The following is a 19,756-nucleotide window of genomic DNA, read 5'->3' as shown; positions in this document are numbered from 1 at the left end:
CTCACTGGGGCAAGGTGCGGCATCGCCTGCGATCGCTGAGGAGGTGCCGGAAGCACCGAGCAGGGACCTAGGGTAAATGTCAAATCCAAGTTCAGCCGCACGCAAGTGGATGATAGCAGCTGGGGAACGGGGTCGGATGTCAGAGCTTCTCAGTCCTTCACGTGGGGTCGGCAGGTTCTCCAAAAGCTCCGTGCAGAAGACGGGGCGGCGTTTAAGGAAAAGGCCTTGGGGCTCCGAGTCCCCATCTCTCCGCGTCCTGTGAAGGCGTGATCAGTCCACTCATCAGTAAAGTAGGGCCATTAGTCCCCGCCTCGGGTGTGGGGGAAATTGTGAGGAGGGGAGAAGGAGAAAGCCGTGAGCCGAGATGCTCCTCGGCCCGGGAGCATTTCTCCTAAGCAGACCGTTTTCTGACTAGGAGCGTCTTCGTTCTTTTCTGTGCTTGGGAAGTTAGAACGGCCCCTTAGCCGCCGGTTCCACACCTTTCACGGCTGGGGTCGTACCCGGAAGTGCCTCTATGGTAAGCCGGTTAGAAGGAGCGGCGCTTCACCATGGCGACAGCTGGGACCCCGCGGCGGTTCTACCGCTGTGCCTGCTTCTGCACGGAGAACTTGTATGTGGCGCGCTACGGGCTGCACCTGCGCTTCCGAGGCGAGCAGCAGCTGCGCCTGGACTACGGTCCGGTGAGTGGCCGCTCTTGGCTCTCCAAAGAAGTGTCGGTAGTGAAGGAGGGACCTTTGTTCCCAAGGTTGTCTCCTTCCTTGCACACTCAGATACGGCAAGAATGACATAAACACTCCATGCCTGTTTTCTCACCCTAAATGGGGATATCTCCTCAGTGAGGTGGCTATGAGGAAAGAATGAATGAGCAGATATGCAGATGGCTCGGGACTGGGCCTGGCGTAGGACTTTGTCAGTGTTAGAGCAGCGGGGAAGGGAAACCTGCTCTGTGCTGAATGAGGTTATTCCAGTTCATCCTCTGAATGATCCTGTGAAGTTGAGGTTCTCATCTGCATTTTAAGGAGGGGAAACTGAGGCTTAGAGACATTAAGGGACTTGCCCAAGGTCACACAGTCATGTTCACTGGTCTTTCTGCTCCCAGATCCTGCGCAGCCGAGGCTGTGTCAGCACCAAGGACTTCGAGGAGCTGTTAGTAGAGGTAACACTCCCCTGGAGCTTGCACACCCTAGCCCTGCCTGTTTAGGTTTGTGTCAGCAGTTTGAGGGGTCTCCTAGCCTCAGGCCTGTCAGTCCCTGATCCTTGAAGGACTCCTTAGGCTACCCTTCCTCCTTTCCTGCCGCCACACTTGGATCTTGCAGCAGGGGGAGAAAGAGGGAAATGCTAAGTGGTCTACATCATGCGTTCTCAACAGCTCTGTAAGATAGGCACAACCATCATCCTCATTTGAGCCTAGAAAGTGAGGCTCTAACTTGTCCAAGTTTTCATAGTGAGCAGAGCTGAGCTCCCAGCCAGGCACTCTGGCTCTTCATACCTTTCCACTCCCCACTTACATCCTGCTGCTGCTCAGCTCCAACCTCCTCCCCAACCCAGCTTCCCAGGAGAGTCCTCAGAAGCCTCTGGAACACAGGACTTGACTGTGACTCTTCCTCTTCCCAGTTGGCCTAGTTGGTTGAGGTAACTTCAAGCTACCATCCCCAATCCCTGAGCCTCAGAGGTGAGTGGCCAGAGGGCCACTGAAGCTTGGTCTGTATGAAGCCACTCCCCATCATGCACCTTGCTGCCTGAGCTCCACCCTCTGTGAGATCAGCGGTGGTGTCAGATTCTCACTGGAGCTTGAACCCTACTGTAGACCATGCATGCAAGGGATCTAGGTTGCTTGTTCCTAATGGGAATCTAATAGCCTTCTCACCTGCTGTCTGTGGGAGAATTGTCTTTCATGAAACTGGTCCCTGGTGCCAAAAAGGTTGGGGACGATTGCCTCCAGGGGTTCTTATCCCAGCCAGGCTGAGGCTTAAGCAGCCTGAAAAGGATGGGTCTGCTTACAGAAGTCCCCTTTAGGCAAGAGTTTGGCACTTGCAGTTGGCTCTTGTAATTCAGGCATGTAGGAAGGAAGACTTAGCTTTCAGCCTGGGCCCTGCCTTGGCCTTCCTGGGCCTCAGTTTCCTCATCTGTACAATGGCCTCAGGAGGATGGGAAAGCCACCTGGTAACTTAGCATTGTGCTGTCCCAGCTTGAGCAGGAGGTGGAGCGGCGGCGGCAGCTGGGGCAAGAGTCAGCGGCTAGGAAAGCCCTCATCGCAAGCTCCTATCACCCAGCACGACCCGACGTCTACAACTCGCTGCAGGTACCAGGCAGGGAGCTTGCGGGCACTTACTGGTAGGAGGAAGTGGTGCCCAGGCTGGAGGACTGCCTGCCCCACAGCTGGCGTGTTCTGCTTCCAGGAAGCAGCTCTGGCTCCTGAGTTTTTGGCTGCGGCTCAGTACAGCACATCCCCAGGTGCAGACCTCAAGGGCCTTCTCCAGCAGCTGGAGATACTGTCAGGTGAGGTCTTGGCCCCATGGCCTTCCAGGACTGGGGGGGCAGTAGCCTGGGATACCTGGGTGTGGGGGACTGGGGTTCCTCTAGCCGCTATCTCCATCTCCAAAAACCAAACCAGCAGGTGCTGAAAGGGCCAAGGGTACCAGCCTGCCAAGAGCAGAGCACCTGGACTCATTCCCTCACTCACTCCCTTATCCAACAAATAGAGAGTATTTGTATCAGGTAGGGACACTGGAACACTCGGGACTGATTAAAGAGCCTGCTGAAGGGATAGTTGAGACAGGTGTGGACAGGGTTAAGGGATTGGCAAGAAATGGCAAAGCCCTCCCAGTGCGAGCAATAGGAGGGACCTGAAGGAACAGGAAGTTTCTTGAACCTTCAAAATCAAAGGAGTGGGGCAAAAAATGCCAATTCTTCCTCCTGCCTTTGGATTTCCCACTGGGGTCACTTATTGGCTTACACTAAATTATTTTTTATTTTATTTTATTTTATTTTTTTTTGTGGTTTTTGGCTGGGGCTGGGTTTGAACCCGGCACCTCCGGCATATGGGACTGGCGCCCTACTCCTTGAGCTACAGGCGCCACCCGGCTTACACTAAATTATTATTTAACCTGTCTGTTTCCTCATCTGCAAAACGGGAACAATAATAATCCCCTTCTCTTAAGATGCTGTGATGATGGAGTTAATGTGTGGAGGGCTTGGCCTAGGGCCTGAGGCCTAGTTAGTGTTTAGAAAGCATTTACTATTTTTATTATTACTGTTTTCTGAGATTGGGGCTCCTATGGGGACAGATGTAAAAGTTGTCCCCCCTCATGGAGAATATGCTCTGTTGAGGGGCCAGAGGTGTAATGGACCCCTTCCAGCCTGGGGCTACCCTCGTCACTGCCTCCCACTCCCTGGCAGTTGAGATTGTGCCAGGTTCTTTGGCTGGGGTGAGGGTTGGGTTGCAAGATGGCCCTGTAGGGGGCACACCAGCCCTGCACCCTGGGCATTGGTGCACCTGCTAAAAAATATTTAGGTTTCCATCTCAGCCTGGCTTCTTCCCCTCAGGGCCTAGAAAGAAAGAGCAGCCCCTCTGGCCTTCCTGTGTGGGGAACAGAGGCTCCCAGAGACACTTCTGGGTTGGGGTACAGACTTTGGAGGCTCTCCAGGTCGAGAAGTCAGTACAGAGAGCCTGATGTTGACTGTGTGGTCTCAGCTGGGCTCTGTCACTGGCCTTTTAGGTGCCCCTGGGCTAATCTCTTCCTTCTCTGGGGCCCTGTGGGCACTGGTTTAGTCAAGGGAGAGGCTCCAGGGCCAAACAAGCAGCATGTGACTTGGTCACCCCTGATTCTCACACATTACATTACCTCATCACAGCAGCCCTGAAAGGGGTGGGTCCTCCTTATCCCCAAGGTACAGATGAGGAAACTGAGGCTGAGAGGAAGTGAAAGGACAGGCCTGGGCTCCTACAGCTCATAAGGAGACTGAAACCCAAGCCCTTCTGGTATACACAGTGCTCTCAGCTGACAGACTGTCCCTTCTCCCCCCAGAGAAGAAGCGCATCTACCGGGTGCCTGTGTTCACAGCACTATTCTGCCAGGCCCTGCTGGAGGAGCTGGACCACTTTGAGCAGTCGGACATGCCCAAGGGAAGGCCCAACACCATGAACAACTATGGGGTGGGTGAGGTGAGGCCCAGGGTGGGTAGCTGGGATCAAGGAGTTGCATGCCCTATTCGTGAGATGAGATCACAGTAACAATGCTGTGAAGGTTCACTGTGAGGTGGGATGAGGAGATGCATGCAGACCACCTGGCACTGCCCCTTAGCACATGCTAAGGGTGAGGCCCAATGAATTGCCCCACCAACCCCAGGGATCTCCTCCCAGGTGCTGCTACATGAGCTGGGGCTGGATGAGCCTCTGGTGACACCCCTGCGGGAGTGTTTCTTACAGCCACTGCTGGCCCTGCTGTACCCAGATTGCGGTGGGGGTCAGCTTGATAGCCACCGTGCCTTCGTGGTCAAGTATGCACCCAGCCAGGACCGTGAGCTGGGCTGCCACCACGATAATGCTGAGCTCACCCTCAATGTGGCCCTAGGCAGGACCTTTACTGGGGGTGCTCTATACTTTGGGGGCCTCTTCCAGGTGAGTACATGACCCACAGGGCAGGGCCTGGGGAAGCTGGGGGTACCCAGGCCTGAGCCCTGACATCTGCAGGCGCCTGCAGCTCTCATGGAGCCCCTGGAGGTAGAGCATATGGTGGGCCATGGTGTCCTGCACCGAGGTGGCCAGTTGCATGGCGCCCGGCCTCTGGTCACTGGTGAGCGCTGGAACCTTGTCATCTGGCTCCGAGCCTCTGCTGTTCGCAACCACCTCTGCCCCATGTGCTGCCGTGAGCCTGACCTGGTGGACGATGAGGGCTTTGGGGATGGCTTTACCAGAGAGGAACCCACCACAGTAGATGTGTGTGCACTGACGTGAGCCTGGTTTGGCCCAGTGTGTGTGTTGGGGGGAGGGGGCATGGCAGGTGAGGGCTTTGTCCTTGGGCTGAGAGGACAAAAATAAACTCCCTGTAGCCCACTGCACTTGTTGTTTCAGATGGACATGCTGGCTTCTGGGTCATTCTTTGGGCAAATAGGCTGGCTTAGTGGAGGTTTACTGGAAGCAGAAGGAGGGAGGGAGGAGCCTCAAGGAAGTGAAGGAGCCAGAGGGCAGGAGCTACTGGGCAAAGCTGTGGCTGCAGAGGGAAGCCAGTCTCAGTCTGGCCCTCAGGGACCTTTGGAGCATGAGTCCATGATGCCACAGTTCTCCCAGCATCAGTGGCTACAGGATGAGGCGGGACAGAGAGAGGTGAGTAACTTCCTGGACATCCATCTCCAGAGCAGGCTTGCTCCTAGTGGCCCAGGGAAGCCTGCAGAGAAGAGTACAGATATGAACTGTCAGCAGTGGATGCCACTTGGGTGGGCCACCGATAGCATCTTCTAGATGACTGTTGAAGACTTACAGCAGAGAAGTTAAGAGCAGGGACTGGACCCAGGCTCCCTGGGTTCAAATCCTGGTTTTGTCACTTCCAGCTGTGTGGTTGTGGGTGAGCTGCTGTACCTTTCTGTGCCTTAGTTTCTTCATCTGCCTAGTAGCTACCTCCTAGATCTGTTGTAAGAATCGTTTGATTTATAAATGCGCTGCCATCTGTAAAGTGTCTTATAACAGTCCTGTGTTTGCTGCTGTCATTACTGAAGAATTTGCAACTTGGTGGCCCCAAGATTGGGATGAAAAGCACAGCCATGCTTTATGGTATACGTTTGAAAACCAGGGGATTTCCATATTGAAATCGCATTCTGATTTCCCTGGGAAGGTGGAAACACCAGACCCCATCTCCACCCTGCAGAGGTCAGCTGGAGCAGAGTCACAGCCTCACACTCCAGACAGGCCTGTGGTCCACTCCCTCGTTCATTGTCAAGATCAATGCAGCCCCTGTGGCCGCTTGAGTTTGCGACCTCTGCATTACTGGGTGCGGACGTTGGAAAGACGGGACGTCTCAGCCTGTATGTAGCTCACAGTCTGATGGAACTGAGAGGTCGGCAGGCAGGCGGGGCAGCAAAGCGGCGGCTAGAGGGTAGGGGCGGTGCTGCGGTCGCGCCCCTAGGGGCTGTCTGGGGAGAGGGCGCAGCTTCAGCAAGACAGGCGTTGAGAGACCGGAGAGCGCGGCGGAGTCTGAGCAACCAGCTGCAGGCGTGGGCATTGCCTCGCGTCGGCCTAGAGTCAGAAGCCAGTATGCCCAGCTCGAACCTGGAGCATCGGAACGAAAGGCAGCAGCTCCTCGTTTTCCAGCCGGACAGCCTCCCGTGCACCGCCGGGGCGGGAACCCGCCTTGGTCCCGCTTCCTCACGCGGAGGTGTGGCTCGGGGCTGGCGGTGCAGCGCAGTGGGCGGTTGAGGTGGGGACGTAGTAGTCCCAGGGCCCCTTCAAGGCGGCGAGGCTACGCAGGGCTGGGGGTGGAAAGTAGGAGCGCGGGGGAAAGGACTCAAAGCGCCCCTCATGGTGGAGGTTTGTGGCTAGTTTCCTCGGACTTTGATCCAGGTGTGCCGGTGTAGAGCGTCCGGGCGGGCACACATCCTTAAAGGAGCCGCTGCGTAGGATCTGGAGTGGCGGAGGAGCTAGGGTCTTAGAGGGTGGGGGTGGGAGAGAATCACGCAGCTCCCCGGGGTGGCGACAAGTCTTGGGCGTCCCGAGGGCCAGGCCCCGTAGAGTGGCCCTTGGAGCCCACCCCGCGGGCCGCCCAAAAGGGGCCTCGGATTAAGCGCATCTTTCCCCCTCCAGCCCGCGGCACTATGGCTCACGTCGGCTCTCGGAAGCGCTCGCGGAGTCGCAGCCGGTCCCGAGGGCGAGGGTCGGAAAAAAGAAGGAAGAAGAGTAGTAGGGACGCCTCGAGGAGCTGTGCAGCCTCTGGATCCCAAGGTCGCAAGGCCAGCACTACCCCCGGGGCGGACGGTGAGGACCAAGGGGTTTGGGGAAGGTGGTGCGGCGACTTCACGGGAGGCAGTAGAGGCGGCTGGGCCAGCTTCCTGGCGCTGACTGTGGGAAATCGGAGTGAGAAGTCGGGCATCGGGGGTGAAAAACCCGCGACAGGCACACTTAATCATGCCTTTGTGCTGCTGGGCAGATACGGGAACTGGCTGCCCTGTTTCTGGGCAGTGAGTGACCTGGGGAACCCAGAAAGTGCTCTTCCAGAGCCGTTTGTGCTGTGAAAGCTCGGCCAGGACGGTCTCACTCAGTAGACAGCCCTGGGCAGGAGTGAGGGGACTAAGGTTTGGTTTTTCTGCTCCTGGCCTTCCAGCCTTACCTTCTCCCTGTATCACAGAGAGAAGCAAACACAAGGCCCGGAGGAGACCACGATCCAGCTCCTCCTCCTCTTCTTCCAGTTCTTCTAGCTCGTCTTCCTCCTCCTCCTCCCACCCTTCCTCCAGCAATGGCCGGAAGAAGCGCGGGAAGCACAAAGACAAGAAGAGGAAGAAGAAAAAGAAAAGGAAGAAGCTAAAGAAGAAAGGCAAGGAAAAGGCAGAAGCCCAGCAGGCCGAGGCTCTGCCAGGCCCCTCGCTGGACCAGTGGCACAGATCGGCTGGGGAGGAAGAGGATGGTCCAGGTACTGTGGTGCCCTGTGTGCTCAAGGGGTAGAGTCCCCTCCCCAAGGCCTGGCCACCACCTCCCATGTTCTCTTCCAGTGCTGACAGATGAGCAGAAGTCCCGCATTCAGGCCATGAAGCCCATGACCAAGGAGGAATGGGATGCCCGTCAGAGTGTCATCCGCAAGGTGGTGGACCCCGAGACAGGACGAACCAGGTGGGTAGCCCTCAGCATTGCCTGGCCCCACACCACTGGGTCTGGGAGTGTTGACCCAAGATATGTACTTGGGAGGAGGGCCAGTGGATGCTGCTGTTCTAGAAGGGCCAAATGTGGGTAAAAATAGTCGCTTGTGATGTAGCTCTTCTTCCCCATTGCAGAGTAAGCATTTATAGAGGTAGGAAGGGCCTCAAGGAGCCTCTTCCAAGGGCTGCTGTTGGCCAGGCTGATGGTGGAAGCTGGCAAGGCAGAGCCCACCTTGGTTTCCTCATCCCTGTCTCAGAAGTAGAGGGGTTGAGTGTGCAGGTCCATCTGCTCAAGGTGTTGGGGCCAGAGTCCTGGGATCCCTCTGCTGGGTGGCTTTTGTTTCTGTTGCTCTGGCATGAGGGGCTCTGCCTAATCCTTGCTTAATGGACATCCTCCTCTGCCCCCAGGCTCATCAAGGGAGATGGCGAGGTCTTAGAGGAAATTGTAACCAAAGAACGACACAGAGAGATCAACAAGGTTGGTGTTGCCCCTTTTCCCACTGTCTGCCCCCAGCTCTGTTTCTGATGTCCCCCCTTCTGTATGCTTTCTTCCCCAGCAAGCCACCCGAGGGGACGGCCTGGCCTTCCAGATGCGAGCTGGGCTGCTCCCCTGAGGGCCCCAGCTCACCAAGGGTGGTGGCAGCCTGGCTTCAAGGCAGGCCTCAGGGTGGCAACAGGAAGCCTGTTGGGTGCCATTTGCCTTTTCTTGTGGCTTAGCCCCGGTCCAGCCCAGCTTCTCCAGTGCAGGGGGTGGAGGACAGGCTCACTGGCTTATTCAGCACCCTCACCTGAAAGAGGGAACCTCTCCAGATATTAAAGGTCCTTGGTTATAGATAATGTCTATTCTGTGGCTTTTTGTGCTGGGAGAGGGGAGACTGCTACCTGGCCTCCAGGGAAAAAACAAGGCCCCAGGAGCTTGTGGGAGAGCTGGGTGTCCTCGGTGGTAGTGAATCCAGGCAATACAAGTGGCCTCCATCCTAATCCTCAAGTCAACTCACCTATACCAGACCCTGAGCCCCAAACCCAGAGTCCTGGCTCTTAAATATTAAATTTACTTGGGCTTGGAGAGCAGTGGCTTCCCTTGCCATGTATATTCCACAGATGACAACTGTTGAGAGCCCAGGTGCTGGGTGGCGCCTGTGGCTCAGTTGGTAGGGCGCCGGCCCCATATACCGAGGGTGGCGGGTTCAAACCCGGCCCCGGCTGAACTGCAACCAAAAAATAGCTGGGTGTTGTGGCGGGCGCCTGTAGTCCCAGCTACTCGGGAGGCTGAAGCAAGAGAATCGCTTAAGCCCAGGAGTTGGAGGTTGCTGTAACCTGTGTGATGCCATGGCACTCTACCGAGGGCCATAAAGTGAGACTCTGTCTCTACAAAAAGAAAGAAAAAAAGAGCCCAGGTTCTAAGGCCATGTGGCCTGGGTGGGAGGCCTGGCTCTGGCTCTGGCTCATAGCTGCCTCTTTTGAAGAGGAGAAGCTGACAGCATTGCCTCACTGGGCTGCTTTGAGGATGGAACTGAGTTCCTGCATGAGGGGCTAGAAGCAGGCCAACACCAAGTCAGCCCCACTCAAGTGTGTCTGAACAGTTGGCATGAGGGCTCAGGATGAGCAGCCTCTCCTCACCGCGGCCCCCATCCCACACCCTGATCCCTACCCCCACCCTACGGTTGCCCACACAGTAGACACCCAAAAGGAAGCCTTCCTGCTTCTTTAATTGGAGTAACAGACAATGACACTGTATACAGAGCACACTCAGGCCCAGGGATGCAGAGACAGCAAGGATGGGTTGGGACAGTCAGGACGCTGCTCATATGTGGCCCAGAGAGACGGATGGCACTCGGACAGACAGGAGGGAGCCAAGATGTGATGATTGTGATGGGGTGGGCAGGCAGCTCAGACTGAGCCAGTAAGGGATGGGGGCTCTGCTGAATCCCTCTTTAGAAATCAAAGAGAAGGCAGGTGGTGGGATCTGGGTGGTGGGCTGAGGCTCAGCCCAGGGGCATGGGGGCATGGGGGGTTGGGACTAAGGCTTCTATTCTAACAGGCCCAGGTGGGGGTGGCAGTCAATAAGGCCTGCCTCACCCTTTGGTTATAACTGGTCAGGCTTGAGCTCTAGGGCCCAGCACCCAACACTGTAAACATTTTTGGTATTTGTAAAGGACTTTGCCCTCCCACTCTTAGTGTCTGAGAAACTGGTGCCTTCCTCAAGAGAACATGCCAAAAGGAATCTTAAGGGAGGCAGGAAGCAGACCTGGATACAGAAGAGAGACTTCGTGGGGGAGGGTGGCCTGCCCATCTCACCACCTATGGCTAAAGGCCGCTGGGAGGGTCCCAGGGGACTATTGCTGTTGTCCTTGGCATGGCTGGCAGCTGGGCAGGCAGGCTGGGAGCATGGGGCTGAGGAGAGCTGCCTCTGAGGAGAGGCCAAGCCCACTGCCCACAGGACCTCCTGACCCTTATTGCAGGAGGCCCAAGCCTCTTCCAGGTGCTTCTCCAGATGGCTGGTCACTGAGGCATAGGCAGGAGAGGGTGAGGCAGGACTGGGATTGGAGAAGCAGCGGCCACAGGGACCCCTGGCTGGGGCTGTGATTGTCGGGCCAAGCGACTTCCCACTGAGCAGAGGGGTCAGATATTGCACTTCCACTGCAACAGTTATGTGAAAACTTGGTCCATAAAATAATTGTTGCTTTATACATAACGCCCAAAACAACAAAAAGTTACATCTTAAATACAAATAAACCCTGAAGCTTCCATCCCTCCAGACATTTTTCTCTGCACAAAATAAATAGCTTTCATTCTCTATAGACCCACTTTTGCAGAACATTTACACGACCCTTTGGCTGTACATATCTACACACGGCGGGAAAGTTAACACTAATCCGGGCACCTCCCTGGCTCCATTCACCCAGCCTTGAGGCCCCATCCAGGCTGGCCCAGCTTCTCAGGGGCAGAGCCTCGTTATTGGACAGCGGCTCAGGCCGGGCAGACTCTCACCTCAGGGAAGGTGGAGAGCAGTGGGGCCATGCTCAGGCCGGGGAGGGAGGGCTGATGCTGGGACCAGTATGTAGGACAGCACAGTCCTTCCTTGTTCAGGTGAGAAACGAGGTTGGACTGCCTGCCTGAAAGCTGACGAAGCAAGTTGTGGCTTCTTAGATTCGGCATCGAAACGGAATTGGCATTTAAAAAACCTATGTGTGCCCCACCCACCCCAAGTAGAAATTCAGTGGGATTAACCGGCGTCAGGTGAGGCAGGGAGCCCATGCCCCGCTGGGCAGGCAGGGCCCACGGGGACCCCGAACCAGGCTGGACTCCATCACAGTGCTGGGTGTTTTCAAAGTGGAAGGGCTGCACTTGGTACTGAGAGAGTTAAGAAAAGGAAGCAGCCAAGGATTGCTTATTTAAAAAAACCTCATAGAAATCAGATCGAGAAGTAGAAAGGCGTAGAAACGTGGGCAGGCAGCCATGGCAGGGGCCTCGGCTGATGGCAAGGCATGGAAGAAGAGGTTGGACATCACCGGCCTCGCGCCTGGGCTGTGCCCAGGGCTGGAAATGAGGCCAGACTGGGCTCCAGCTGGGCAAGCGGGCAGGTGGGCAGGGGTCCAGGGCTGCAGAAATTAAGATAATGGCCTTTCTTTCCTGCTTGCAGAAGGATTTGTCGCACTGGAGCCTTGGTGTGGTCCTAGGTCCTGGGTCAACAAATACTCAATTTTCATGCATGTCAACGGGTCTCCACTCTCAAAAATCAGTGCAAAACCAGTGAGGTTGAACAGTTGAGTCATCCGAGTTAACAAGAAGCAGGCTGACCCCGATGGAGCTGCTACCAAATGGGAGGGGACTGGGGTGAGGTGAGCCGGTGCCAGGGAGGTCACAGGCTGGCCCCTGGCCCATACCTGGCACTAGGAAGCTGGGAGACCACGCTGGGCTAGAAATCCAGGAGAGCCTGGTCAGTCTCCATGCGGGTCCTGGTCCCTCTATCATCCTGGACCGATGGTCTCACCAGCTTTCACAACAAGCTGGGCCCCTCAGAATTTAGAACATGAGGCAGGCTGGGAGGACTGTATGGCATGGCCTATGTCCTTGAGGGGCCCTGGGACAAGCTCCCAGCCCACATCTGTGCTTGCCCCCAGTGCCTGTGTGTGCCCAGGCCAGGCCTCCCAGCGGGGCTGGCCACCCTGGCCTAGCACCATGGAGACCCCAGTGCAGGACTCACGGTGCCCTACTTGGGGCCCGTGACTGTCCCTGACTCCAGGCGGCCGGTCATGGCACGGCCCCAGCAGCCAGCTGCCATGCTCATGCTGCGTTGGCCCCGCTGCTCGCCGTCTGCCTGGCTCTGTGTCCGCTCATGCCGGTGGCTGGGCCCGCTGGGCTGGGCTGAGATGGTGCGGAGCAGGTGGTTCCGGGAGCGCAGGAAGTCCCCCTGACCAGGCAGTCCAAAGCTGCCCTTGCGCAGTGCCATGCGGGTGGTTGTGTTGCGGGCTGGCCGTGCTCGGTGATTGTACTTCAGCTGGGCCAGGTGGGCTGCATAACCGTCCGTGATGAACTGCAGAGTGGTGAAGGGGATGGACTGTCAGGGTCTGGAGCTGCCTGCTTGTGCCCAGCCCCAGGATGCGCCTACTCACCTGGCACTGCTGCTGCAGCTTCTTGGTGGGCCGGCCCACGATGTAGATCTGCATGGGGGACAGGCTGATGGAGCTGTAGACCGCCACGTCCTTGGTGGAACCGTAGGCCGCATGCACACGCAGGTGCAACTGTGGGTGAAACCAGCACAGGCACAGGCATGGTCCTTCTGTTCCAACCCTGCCCCCTGCCCTGGTCCCCCCGGAACCTACCTCAGAGATAAGCAACTTCAGGAAGTTAGCCTTGTGCCGTAGCGGGTCATGCACTAGGCCGTCACAGAAGGACACCACACCGTGGGGGAAGTTGTGCTGGGCCAGCCATGCCACCACTCGCTGCTTCTGCATGTCAGGCCGGCCCGTCACATAGATGATGAGGTAGCCCAGGTCCTGCCAGTGCCTGGGGATGAGGGGCAGGCCTGGGTGTCCCATGGCTGCCCAGTCCTCCCCCTGGGCCTCCCTGTCTCCTGCCCAGCCAGTGCCCACTGGGGACATTATAAAGTGCTTCTCTGAGTGGGCTCAAACAGTGACATGCTGATGATGACAAAGATGGTGGCAGCAGTAAGCTCTCATGTGTCTACACTGGGGAGCAGGTTCTGGGAGCTTTGTGGTCAGTCATACCCTCACAGATGCCCTCTGCCAGAGATACTGGTCTGACCAGCTCGCTTTCCAGGATGGATTAAAGTGCAACACTGATAGGTCCAATCACTCACCCAAGGTGACATAGCCTACAAATATGGGTGCTGGGCTCCAAATAAGGGTTCTGAAGGCACACAGGCCAAGCCAAGGTCCCCAGTCCTGGCCCGCAGGAGCCCCTGAACCTGTCCATCTTGCTACAACCCCATCACGCCCCTCAGGGCCACTCACCGCACCACGTCCACAGCCCCGGCCCGCACCTTGGGGTCACTGCCCATGATGGACACGCTGGCGGCAAAGGAACCATCAATGCTGAAGACCACAAACTCTGTGCCCTTGGGCAGCACCGTGATGTAGCTGTCAGCAAATGTGTGGTCTCCCCTGTTGGCAGGGGGCCAGGGTGTTTGTCAGAACCAAGGGGGGCCCCTTCTTCCCAGCCCCACCTCTCCTGGCAGAGGCACTTACCTGACCACCATCTTGATGGGGTAGACACCCACACCCAGGCGGTGTGTCTCAGGGATGGTGTAGGAGACACGCCCACTGCTGTTGGTCACCAGTGTGTCCAAGTAGAGCCACTCGCCTGAGGGCGGCTGCATCATGATATGTACGTCCACCTGGGAGCCCCGAGGGCCAGTCAGGAGCTGGCTGCACCCTGGCCTCCCACCCTCCGTACCTGAAGTCCCCCATGTCCCTTATGTTCTTACCTTCTCCCCAGTCAGGGTGACCATGTCCAGGGGCCCATACATAAACCGTCCGGTCAGAACCTGTGGGCCGTCCTCATTGGCGATAGCATCATTGATCCGGTGGTTGGCGGTGACATTCTGGGGAAGGGAGTTGTGAGGCTGGATTGGGGTGGGGTCTCCTGGGCTTGGCTTGAGCTCCCTGAACGGAGGGGTGCACTCAGGATCAGAGCCAGGTGACCCATGTGTAAGTCCAGGTTGGCCCATCAAACTGCATGGTGTTGGGAGTTCAGCAAGCCTGGCTGTGGTTCCTCATGATCTGGGCTGTAGCTGGGACAGCACATTCCCTGCCACTTGGGGGTTTCTCCTGAGGGATAAATAGGGTGGCAGCCATGGGGCATGGGTACCTGGGGGACCCTCACCCGCAGCTTCACATGGGTCCTCTTGCGTTGCCATTTCTCCCGTGGCTTTGAGGGGGTGAACACTGATACTTCCCTGCCATCCAGCTCCAAGATGCTAGAGTTGTCGTGCCTCATGACCTGTAGGGACATGGCAGGCTGTGAGGTAGACACTAGCCTAGGGTTTCCTACCCAGGGAGCCACCCTAGGGACTGGTAGAGGAGCCTGTGAGGGCATTGGGGGGATGCTACTCAACCCACTATAGTCCCCTGGTGGCCCCCCAAATTCCCACTTGTCCCAGGAATGTGCAGATACTTTCTCCCATCCCAGCACCCCTAGAAGACTTTGCACACTCCAATGTAAAGTGATTTCATCCTTCTTACTCTGTGGTCTGATGGGGACAGAGGGAGGGGTCCCTACTATACCCCTTCTCTGTGAAATGGGACCACATCATGGGTGGTATGACTCATGGCCTGCCCATGGGCCCAGATACCTGTCTCAGTAGAAAGGAGACCACGTCCGTTGACTCCCAGTAGCTGGCGTGGAAGAGGTGAGGCAGGGCCACCGTAGGGAAAGCCGTGAGCGCGTCAGGACAGTACAGGGCATAGTCAATCCGCTTCTGGCCCCACCACTTTGCAGCAACTGCGAGAAAAGAACTCGGACTAGGCTGGGACCAGGCAGCCCTGGGCAGGAACCCCAGAAAGTTACCCAGCCCCTGTGGCCTGGCGCAGCCCAGCCTAGCCCCTCCTTCCAGCTGCAGCCAAATTGAGTCTACACCAACCAGGCCAAGTGCCCTGGGGAAGCGGGGGCATGGGCAGAAGATCCGGCGCCTGCATAGCCAGCATGCAGCACTGCTGAGGTGGCTTCACCAGAGCCGGAACCCCTGAGGGGGGCCTGGGCTGGAAACAGGACTAGTCCACATCCAGCTGCTGGCTCTGATGACTCTGCAGTCTGGACACTGGCATTGTCTTCTCTGGGCTGCCCCATCCCACCTGTCTGCCCCCAGGGCCGCAAGGCTGTGAAAGCTGCCACAAAAATGAGGTCATGGTGCCTGACCACTGGGCAAGGCCTGCTGCCCTCCTCAGCACTGGGCCTCCTATACTCTCGGGAGTGCAGCAGACAGGTGGGAAAGTCCAGGCCCAGCAGTGGGATGATCCTGGGTGTGCATCCCAGCTTGGCCAGGCAGGGCTGGGCGAGGGGTGTCTCCCCGGCGGGCTGCATACAGGGGGTGCCCAGCACACGGCCTGTTTTATGGGTACAGGCTCCCCTGTGCTCCCATAGCCTGCATGATAGGGGCCCTGCAGAGCGGCTTTGGTCCTCATCTGGCTTCATTCTAGCTGCATGAGGTCCCTCACCTCCCCCATGCAACCAATGCCGCCTATCTTGCCTCCTTCCTGCATGCCCAAGTCCTCCCAGCTCCTTGTTAAGTGTCCACGAGTGTTTAGGTGGTAGGGCCTGATGGTGAGAAAGTGACAGGTACTTGGCAACAGTGAGTGACCCCAAGTGAGAGAGATGGTGTGAGTGGGTGCAGGGCTGGTACCTTGTCCGATGTCCAGGCCAGGGGGGCAAGGGGCCCTCTCCAGACCAGGCCTTGCCTTCCTGGCAGGAGGGTGGGGGCTGGGGGTAGCAGGGCAGGGATGGGGCAGGGCGAGCAGGGACAGGCGTCTGACACTGGGGGTGTGGCTGAGTGACACAGGGACCTCTGAAGAGCAAGAACAAAGGGATAGCTCATCAATACCTGCCACTGGGGTACCGCATCTAACAGGAGCCAGAAGGCCACTGCTCCTCACAAGGGAGATGCAAGCACCAGAAATACCTACACCAGCCTCAGCCCCTTGTGGCCAGCACAGGGGCCAGCACCAAGGGAACTGAGTGGGGTAAACCAGGCTCCCCATTGAGGTAGGCAGGAGGCGGGTGTCAAGGGAGACCAGGCCATGTTTTTCCACCTAGGTGCTGTTGGCCACGTGCACCAGAATACTCCCTCCCTCCTGAGGGGCTGGCCTGAGACTGCATACAGTGGCCCAGCCATATCCCTGCTCTACCCACAAGATGCTAGTTAGCGCCCTGTCCCCACAACTAAAAAGGCCTCTAGACCTGCGCCCATCCAGAAGTGGGAGGCAGGAAGACCTGGCTGAGCAAGGAGGGGTGAGGTGGGATTGGCTCACTCACTCTGAGCGATGCTGGACGCCGTGTAGCTCTCCGCCATGCCTGACACCTGGCTGGCAATGCTGATCTCACTGGCTCTGCGGAAGCCACGGCTGGTAGGAGCCGTTCCAGGCGAGGAGGGGGCTGCATGCTCTTGGAAGACCGTGTTGTGGGTCTGGAGCGTGTCTGCTGCAGGTAGACAGGGAAGGGAGACCTGGGTAAGAGCAGCCCCAGAGTGGTGGGGGAGCTGGCATGCCAGGCCCAGCATGCATCTAGGCAGGGGGCCAGGGCAACAGAGGGCTGAGGCCCAGTGCTGAGGCAGGGGAGGAGAAGGGAGGACAGATGGATGGACACAGACAGAGGGCAGGAGGCCAGGCAGCTGGGCTTATCCCCCACCCCTGGACATCCCTTGGCCCACATGCTCCTCAGCTAGTTTTTGGCAGCCCCACCAGCACTGGGGCCTCCAGTCCTCAGCCTGGTCTAGCCTGCCCTACAGCCCACAGTAGTGGCAGCTGCACCCTGGGCTTGAGGAGCACTTGCAACAGGGCCCTTGGGTGGCTTCCTGGAGATGCCCTACATGTGCAGAGGCTGAGGAGATGGCAAGCCCCAGGGCATCCCTCACACATAGGCCACAGCTAGCCACCCCAGGATAAAGGCAGGTGCTGAGGGCTCACACCTAGCTCACCAGGGCCTGGGTGAGGAAGGACAGAGTGGGGAGGATAGGGCAAGAGAAGTTGGTTCTGGACAGTGTGGGAAGTGCCTGGACTACCTCAGGATGGGGAGTGGGCCCAGAGAATCCAGCCTGTTGCTGGGCCTAGAGGGTTCTATTAGGTGAGGGGTGGGGTCCTATGGGCTCCCACCAGCCTCAGGGAGGAGGGACAGAGCCCTTGATCCATCACTGGTATGCTGTGTAACCCTGAGACAGCTCTGCCTGTCTCTGAACTGCTGTGACCACCTATGCTCTGGCCCCTCTGCCTCTCACCCAGTATATAGGGAGAAGGCACCAAAGCCATGGTCCAGGGCCTTCCTGCCATCAAGGTCTCATGAACTTTGAGTGGCTGGGGGTGGGGTGGGGAGGGAGAACCTGAGGACCAGGGAGGGGATCAGCCAGCCAAGCAGATGTCACCATGAGCGGGGTGGGGGGATTACACACACTCAGCACAGCCCGGGCTCGGGCGGGGCCCGTCTTGCCAGGTAGGCGCGGGAACAGGGATACTGGTTTCCAGGAAGCTGTCCCCATGCAGGAGAGGGCCCAGGGGGCCGCCCTCCAGCACCAGCTCGGGGTTTCTCTGCACGGTCTCGACTGGAGGCAGACGGGGAGAGAACAGAGAGGACAAGAACAGACACTCGCGCGGGCCATCTAAACACACTCTGACAGAGACTAGGGGCTCCTCCAGGACTAGGACGCAACAAGATGCCGGGACACACGCTGGGGTGAGGAAAGGGCCACACCCACCCCATGTCTGCCCACCCTTGTCTCCTGCACCCCCACCTCTAGGCTGCCCGCCTGCCATGATGGGGCTCCACAGATAGTGTCCCTAACTCAGCAAGGCCCTCCCCCTGGGTCCTTAGTTCTGTCCCCACTGGGATAGAGGCTCAGGCAGGAGGAGGGACATCTGGTCCCTGTTCTGCTCCCCCTCTGGCACCCTGGGGTGAGGTCCTGAACTTTTCTTTCTGAAAAGCAGTAGGGGTCATTTATGCCTGGATCGGACCAGTGAGAACAGATCTGCACCAGGTGTCCACTTCTGAGAGGTGCTCAACGCAGGAGCCCCCAGCTTCTCAGGGAAGAAGAGCCTTGTGGGTTCTACAGCAGGGGTCACCCTGGGGGAGGGGGGTCCCTCTATCCCCTACCTAGGAGAACAGGTTCCTTACCTAGCAGCGTGGAGCAGCCATCCCCCAGCGGGTAGCGCTGGTAGCGGGGGATGCTGAAGGGCGGCAGAGCATGGAAGCGCCGCTCCAGAAGTGGTTCCAGGCGGGAGGCAGAAGGGTCAGCGGGGTGGAAAAGGTTGTAGACCTGCTGGCAGGCCGGCCGCAGCTGGAAAACTGGGGACAGAGTGTTGGCTACAGAGCCTGGGGCTGGCTCGGACCCCAAGGAGCTGGAACAGGGCCTGGGGCTGGGTTGTCTTACTCGAATTAGGGAGAAGATGGATCTTTATCAATCTTTATCAGTTTGGCACTTGTCTGTGTCACTGTCACTTTATTTTTTTTGAGACAGGGTCTGGCTATGTCACCCAGGTAGAGTACAGTGGTGTCATCATAGCTCACAGCAATCTCAAACTCCTGGGCTCAAGCGATTCCCTTGCCTCAGCCTCCCAAGTAGTGGGGACTACAGGAGTACATAAACACACCTGGCTAATTTTTTTCTGTTTTGTAGAGATGGAATCTTGCTATGTTGCCCAGGCTGGTCTCTAATTCCTGGCCTCAGGTGATCCTCCACCATGGCCTCTCAAAGTGCTGGGATTATAGGCCACTGTTACTTCATTAACTAAAACTTTTTTTTTTGTGGTTTTTGGCCGGGGCTGGGTTTGAACCCGCCACCTCTGGCATATGGGACCGGCGCCCTACTCCTTGAGCCACAGGCACCGCCCCCATTAACTAAAACTTTTTAAATTGAAAATGTTATAACGAAAAACCAGTATGAAGTACAGAAGTGGCCATGATGAAAGGTGCGTGTCAGAGTTTCCCTCCTACCCCAGAACCCCCTCCGCAGCTCTCAGTGGGTCTGTTGGGGGCACTGGCCCACATGCTAGCAAAGGCACCCTGGCCCTGTGCCTGGATGCCAGAATGTTTCCTTCTCTGTCAAATGGGGCTGTATTCAAACCTCTTCATGGAGTTGTTAGGAGGGTTCTATGAGCGAAGGAATGGAAGTACAAACTCGTAGCAGTAATAGTACTATTACTATTTTCAGAAACACATCAAGAGGAATATATGCTATACTTTGTGAACTTTGCTTTTTCTTCCACTTAGCACAAAAAATGTTGGTATTTTTCTTTTTAGCAGGTATAGTTCAGCCATGCTCCTTTTAACCAGTCCTGGGTTTTCACAATTACAAGTAATGTCATCATGATGGCACTGTCCCTAAGTCTCTGTGTGCTTGTGTGGGAATCTTTGTGTCTGGTCAAAGTGGAGTGGATGGTGCACAGGGACTGCCACTGCCCTCCTGGGACTGCACCTATTTGTGCCAAGTGAGAGCTGTCTTGGCTGCTGGGGTCCCTTTAAAGCTACATATTTCTCGCCCCAGGTGCAGTGGCCTACAATTGTAATCTCAGCACTCTGGGAGGCCGAGGCAGGAGGATTGCTTGGGCTCAAAAGTTTGAGACCAGCCTGAGCAAGAGCAAAACACCGTCTCTACTAAAAATAGAAAAATGAGTGGAATGTGGTGGCAGGCACCTATAGTTCCAGCTACTCAGGAAGCTGAGGCAGGAGGATCCCTTGAGTCCAGGAG

At 57.2% G+C, this 19,756-nt stretch overlaps 3 protein-coding genes across 16 annotated transcripts in view; 2 read left to right on the top strand and 1 right to left on the bottom strand.

Moving 5' to 3' along the window:
* On the top strand, positions 1–5,730 carry OGFOD2 (2-oxoglutarate and iron dependent oxygenase domain containing 2). 4 transcript variants are annotated; one of them, XM_053587941.1, is made up of 9 exons: positions 5–72; positions 175–290; positions 416–680; positions 1,100–1,156; positions 2,189–2,302; positions 2,400–2,499; positions 4,029–4,165; positions 4,364–4,621; positions 4,694–4,968. In XM_053587941.1, the coding sequence occupies exons 3-9, from the start codon at positions 549–551 to the stop codon at positions 4,955–4,957; spliced, it is 1,062 nt and encodes a 353-aa protein (XP_053443916.1). In that variant the 5' UTR covers positions 5–72; positions 175–290; positions 416–548; the 3' UTR covers positions 4,958–4,968. The 4 variants fall into 4 exon arrangements, with proteins under 4 accessions (XP_053443918.1, XP_053443916.1, XP_053443917.1 ...); XM_053587943.1 differs by lacking the exon at positions 175–290 and having other exon boundaries at positions 1–72; XM_053587942.1 differs by having other exon boundaries at positions 175–680.
* Positions 5,731–5,915: 185 nt separating this feature from the next.
* On the top strand, positions 5,916–8,677 carry ARL6IP4 (ADP ribosylation factor like GTPase 6 interacting protein 4). Of its 5 annotated transcripts, none has more exons than XM_053587931.1 (6): positions 5,916–6,371; positions 6,797–6,967; positions 7,338–7,619; positions 7,699–7,816; positions 8,251–8,320; positions 8,400–8,677. In XM_053587931.1, the coding sequence occupies exons 1-6, from the start codon at positions 5,942–5,944 to the stop codon at positions 8,454–8,456; spliced, it is 1,128 nt and encodes a 375-aa protein (XP_053443906.1). In that variant the 5' UTR covers positions 5,916–5,941; the 3' UTR covers positions 8,457–8,677. The 5 variants fall into 5 exon arrangements, with proteins under 5 accessions (XP_053443906.1, XP_053443907.1, XP_053443910.1 ...); XM_053587932.1 differs by having other exon boundaries at positions 6,336–6,413; XM_053587935.1 differs by lacking the exon at positions 5,916–6,371 and adding an exon at positions 6,420–6,556.
* Positions 8,678–9,532: 855 nt separating this feature from the next.
* Positions 9,533–19,756, bottom strand: part of PITPNM2 (phosphatidylinositol transfer protein membrane associated 2) — a 147,109-nt gene continuing 136,885 nt past the window's right edge. For 4 of the 7 annotated variants that reach the window (XM_053587911.1, XM_053587908.1, XM_053587910.1 and 1 more), the window contains 12 exons: positions 18,184–18,354; positions 17,465–17,614; positions 16,336–16,500; positions 15,707–15,868; positions 14,660–14,808; positions 14,191–14,307; positions 13,793–13,909; positions 13,554–13,702; positions 13,320–13,469; positions 12,669–12,852; positions 12,459–12,587; positions 9,533–12,379 (listed from right to left, as the gene is read on the bottom strand). In XM_053587911.1, coding sequence (XP_053443886.1) covers positions 12,056–12,379; positions 12,459–12,587; positions 12,669–12,852; positions 13,320–13,469; positions 13,554–13,702; positions 13,793–13,909; positions 14,191–14,307; positions 14,660–14,808; positions 15,707–15,868; positions 16,336–16,500; positions 17,465–17,614; positions 18,184–18,354 — 1,967 coding nt within the window. In that variant the 3' untranslated portion in view covers positions 9,533–12,055. The remainder of the gene's footprint in view (positions 12,380–12,458; positions 12,588–12,668; positions 12,853–13,319; positions 13,470–13,553; positions 13,703–13,792; positions 13,910–14,190; positions 14,308–14,659; positions 14,809–15,706; positions 15,869–16,335; positions 16,501–17,464; positions 17,615–18,183; positions 18,355–19,756) is intronic. The other 3 variants (XM_053587912.1, XM_053587913.1, XM_053587914.1) reach the window with 3 other exon arrangements.

The sequence above is a fragment of the Nycticebus coucang genome, chromosome 4, assembly GCF_027406575.1.
Source record: "Nycticebus coucang isolate mNycCou1 chromosome 4, mNycCou1.pri, whole genome shotgun sequence".
Classification (NCBI taxonomy): Eukaryota; Metazoa; Chordata; class Mammalia; order Primates; family Lorisidae; genus Nycticebus; species Nycticebus coucang.
The sequence above is the reverse complement of the archived record's forward strand: the minus strand, read 5'-3'. Positions and strand labels throughout refer to the sequence as shown.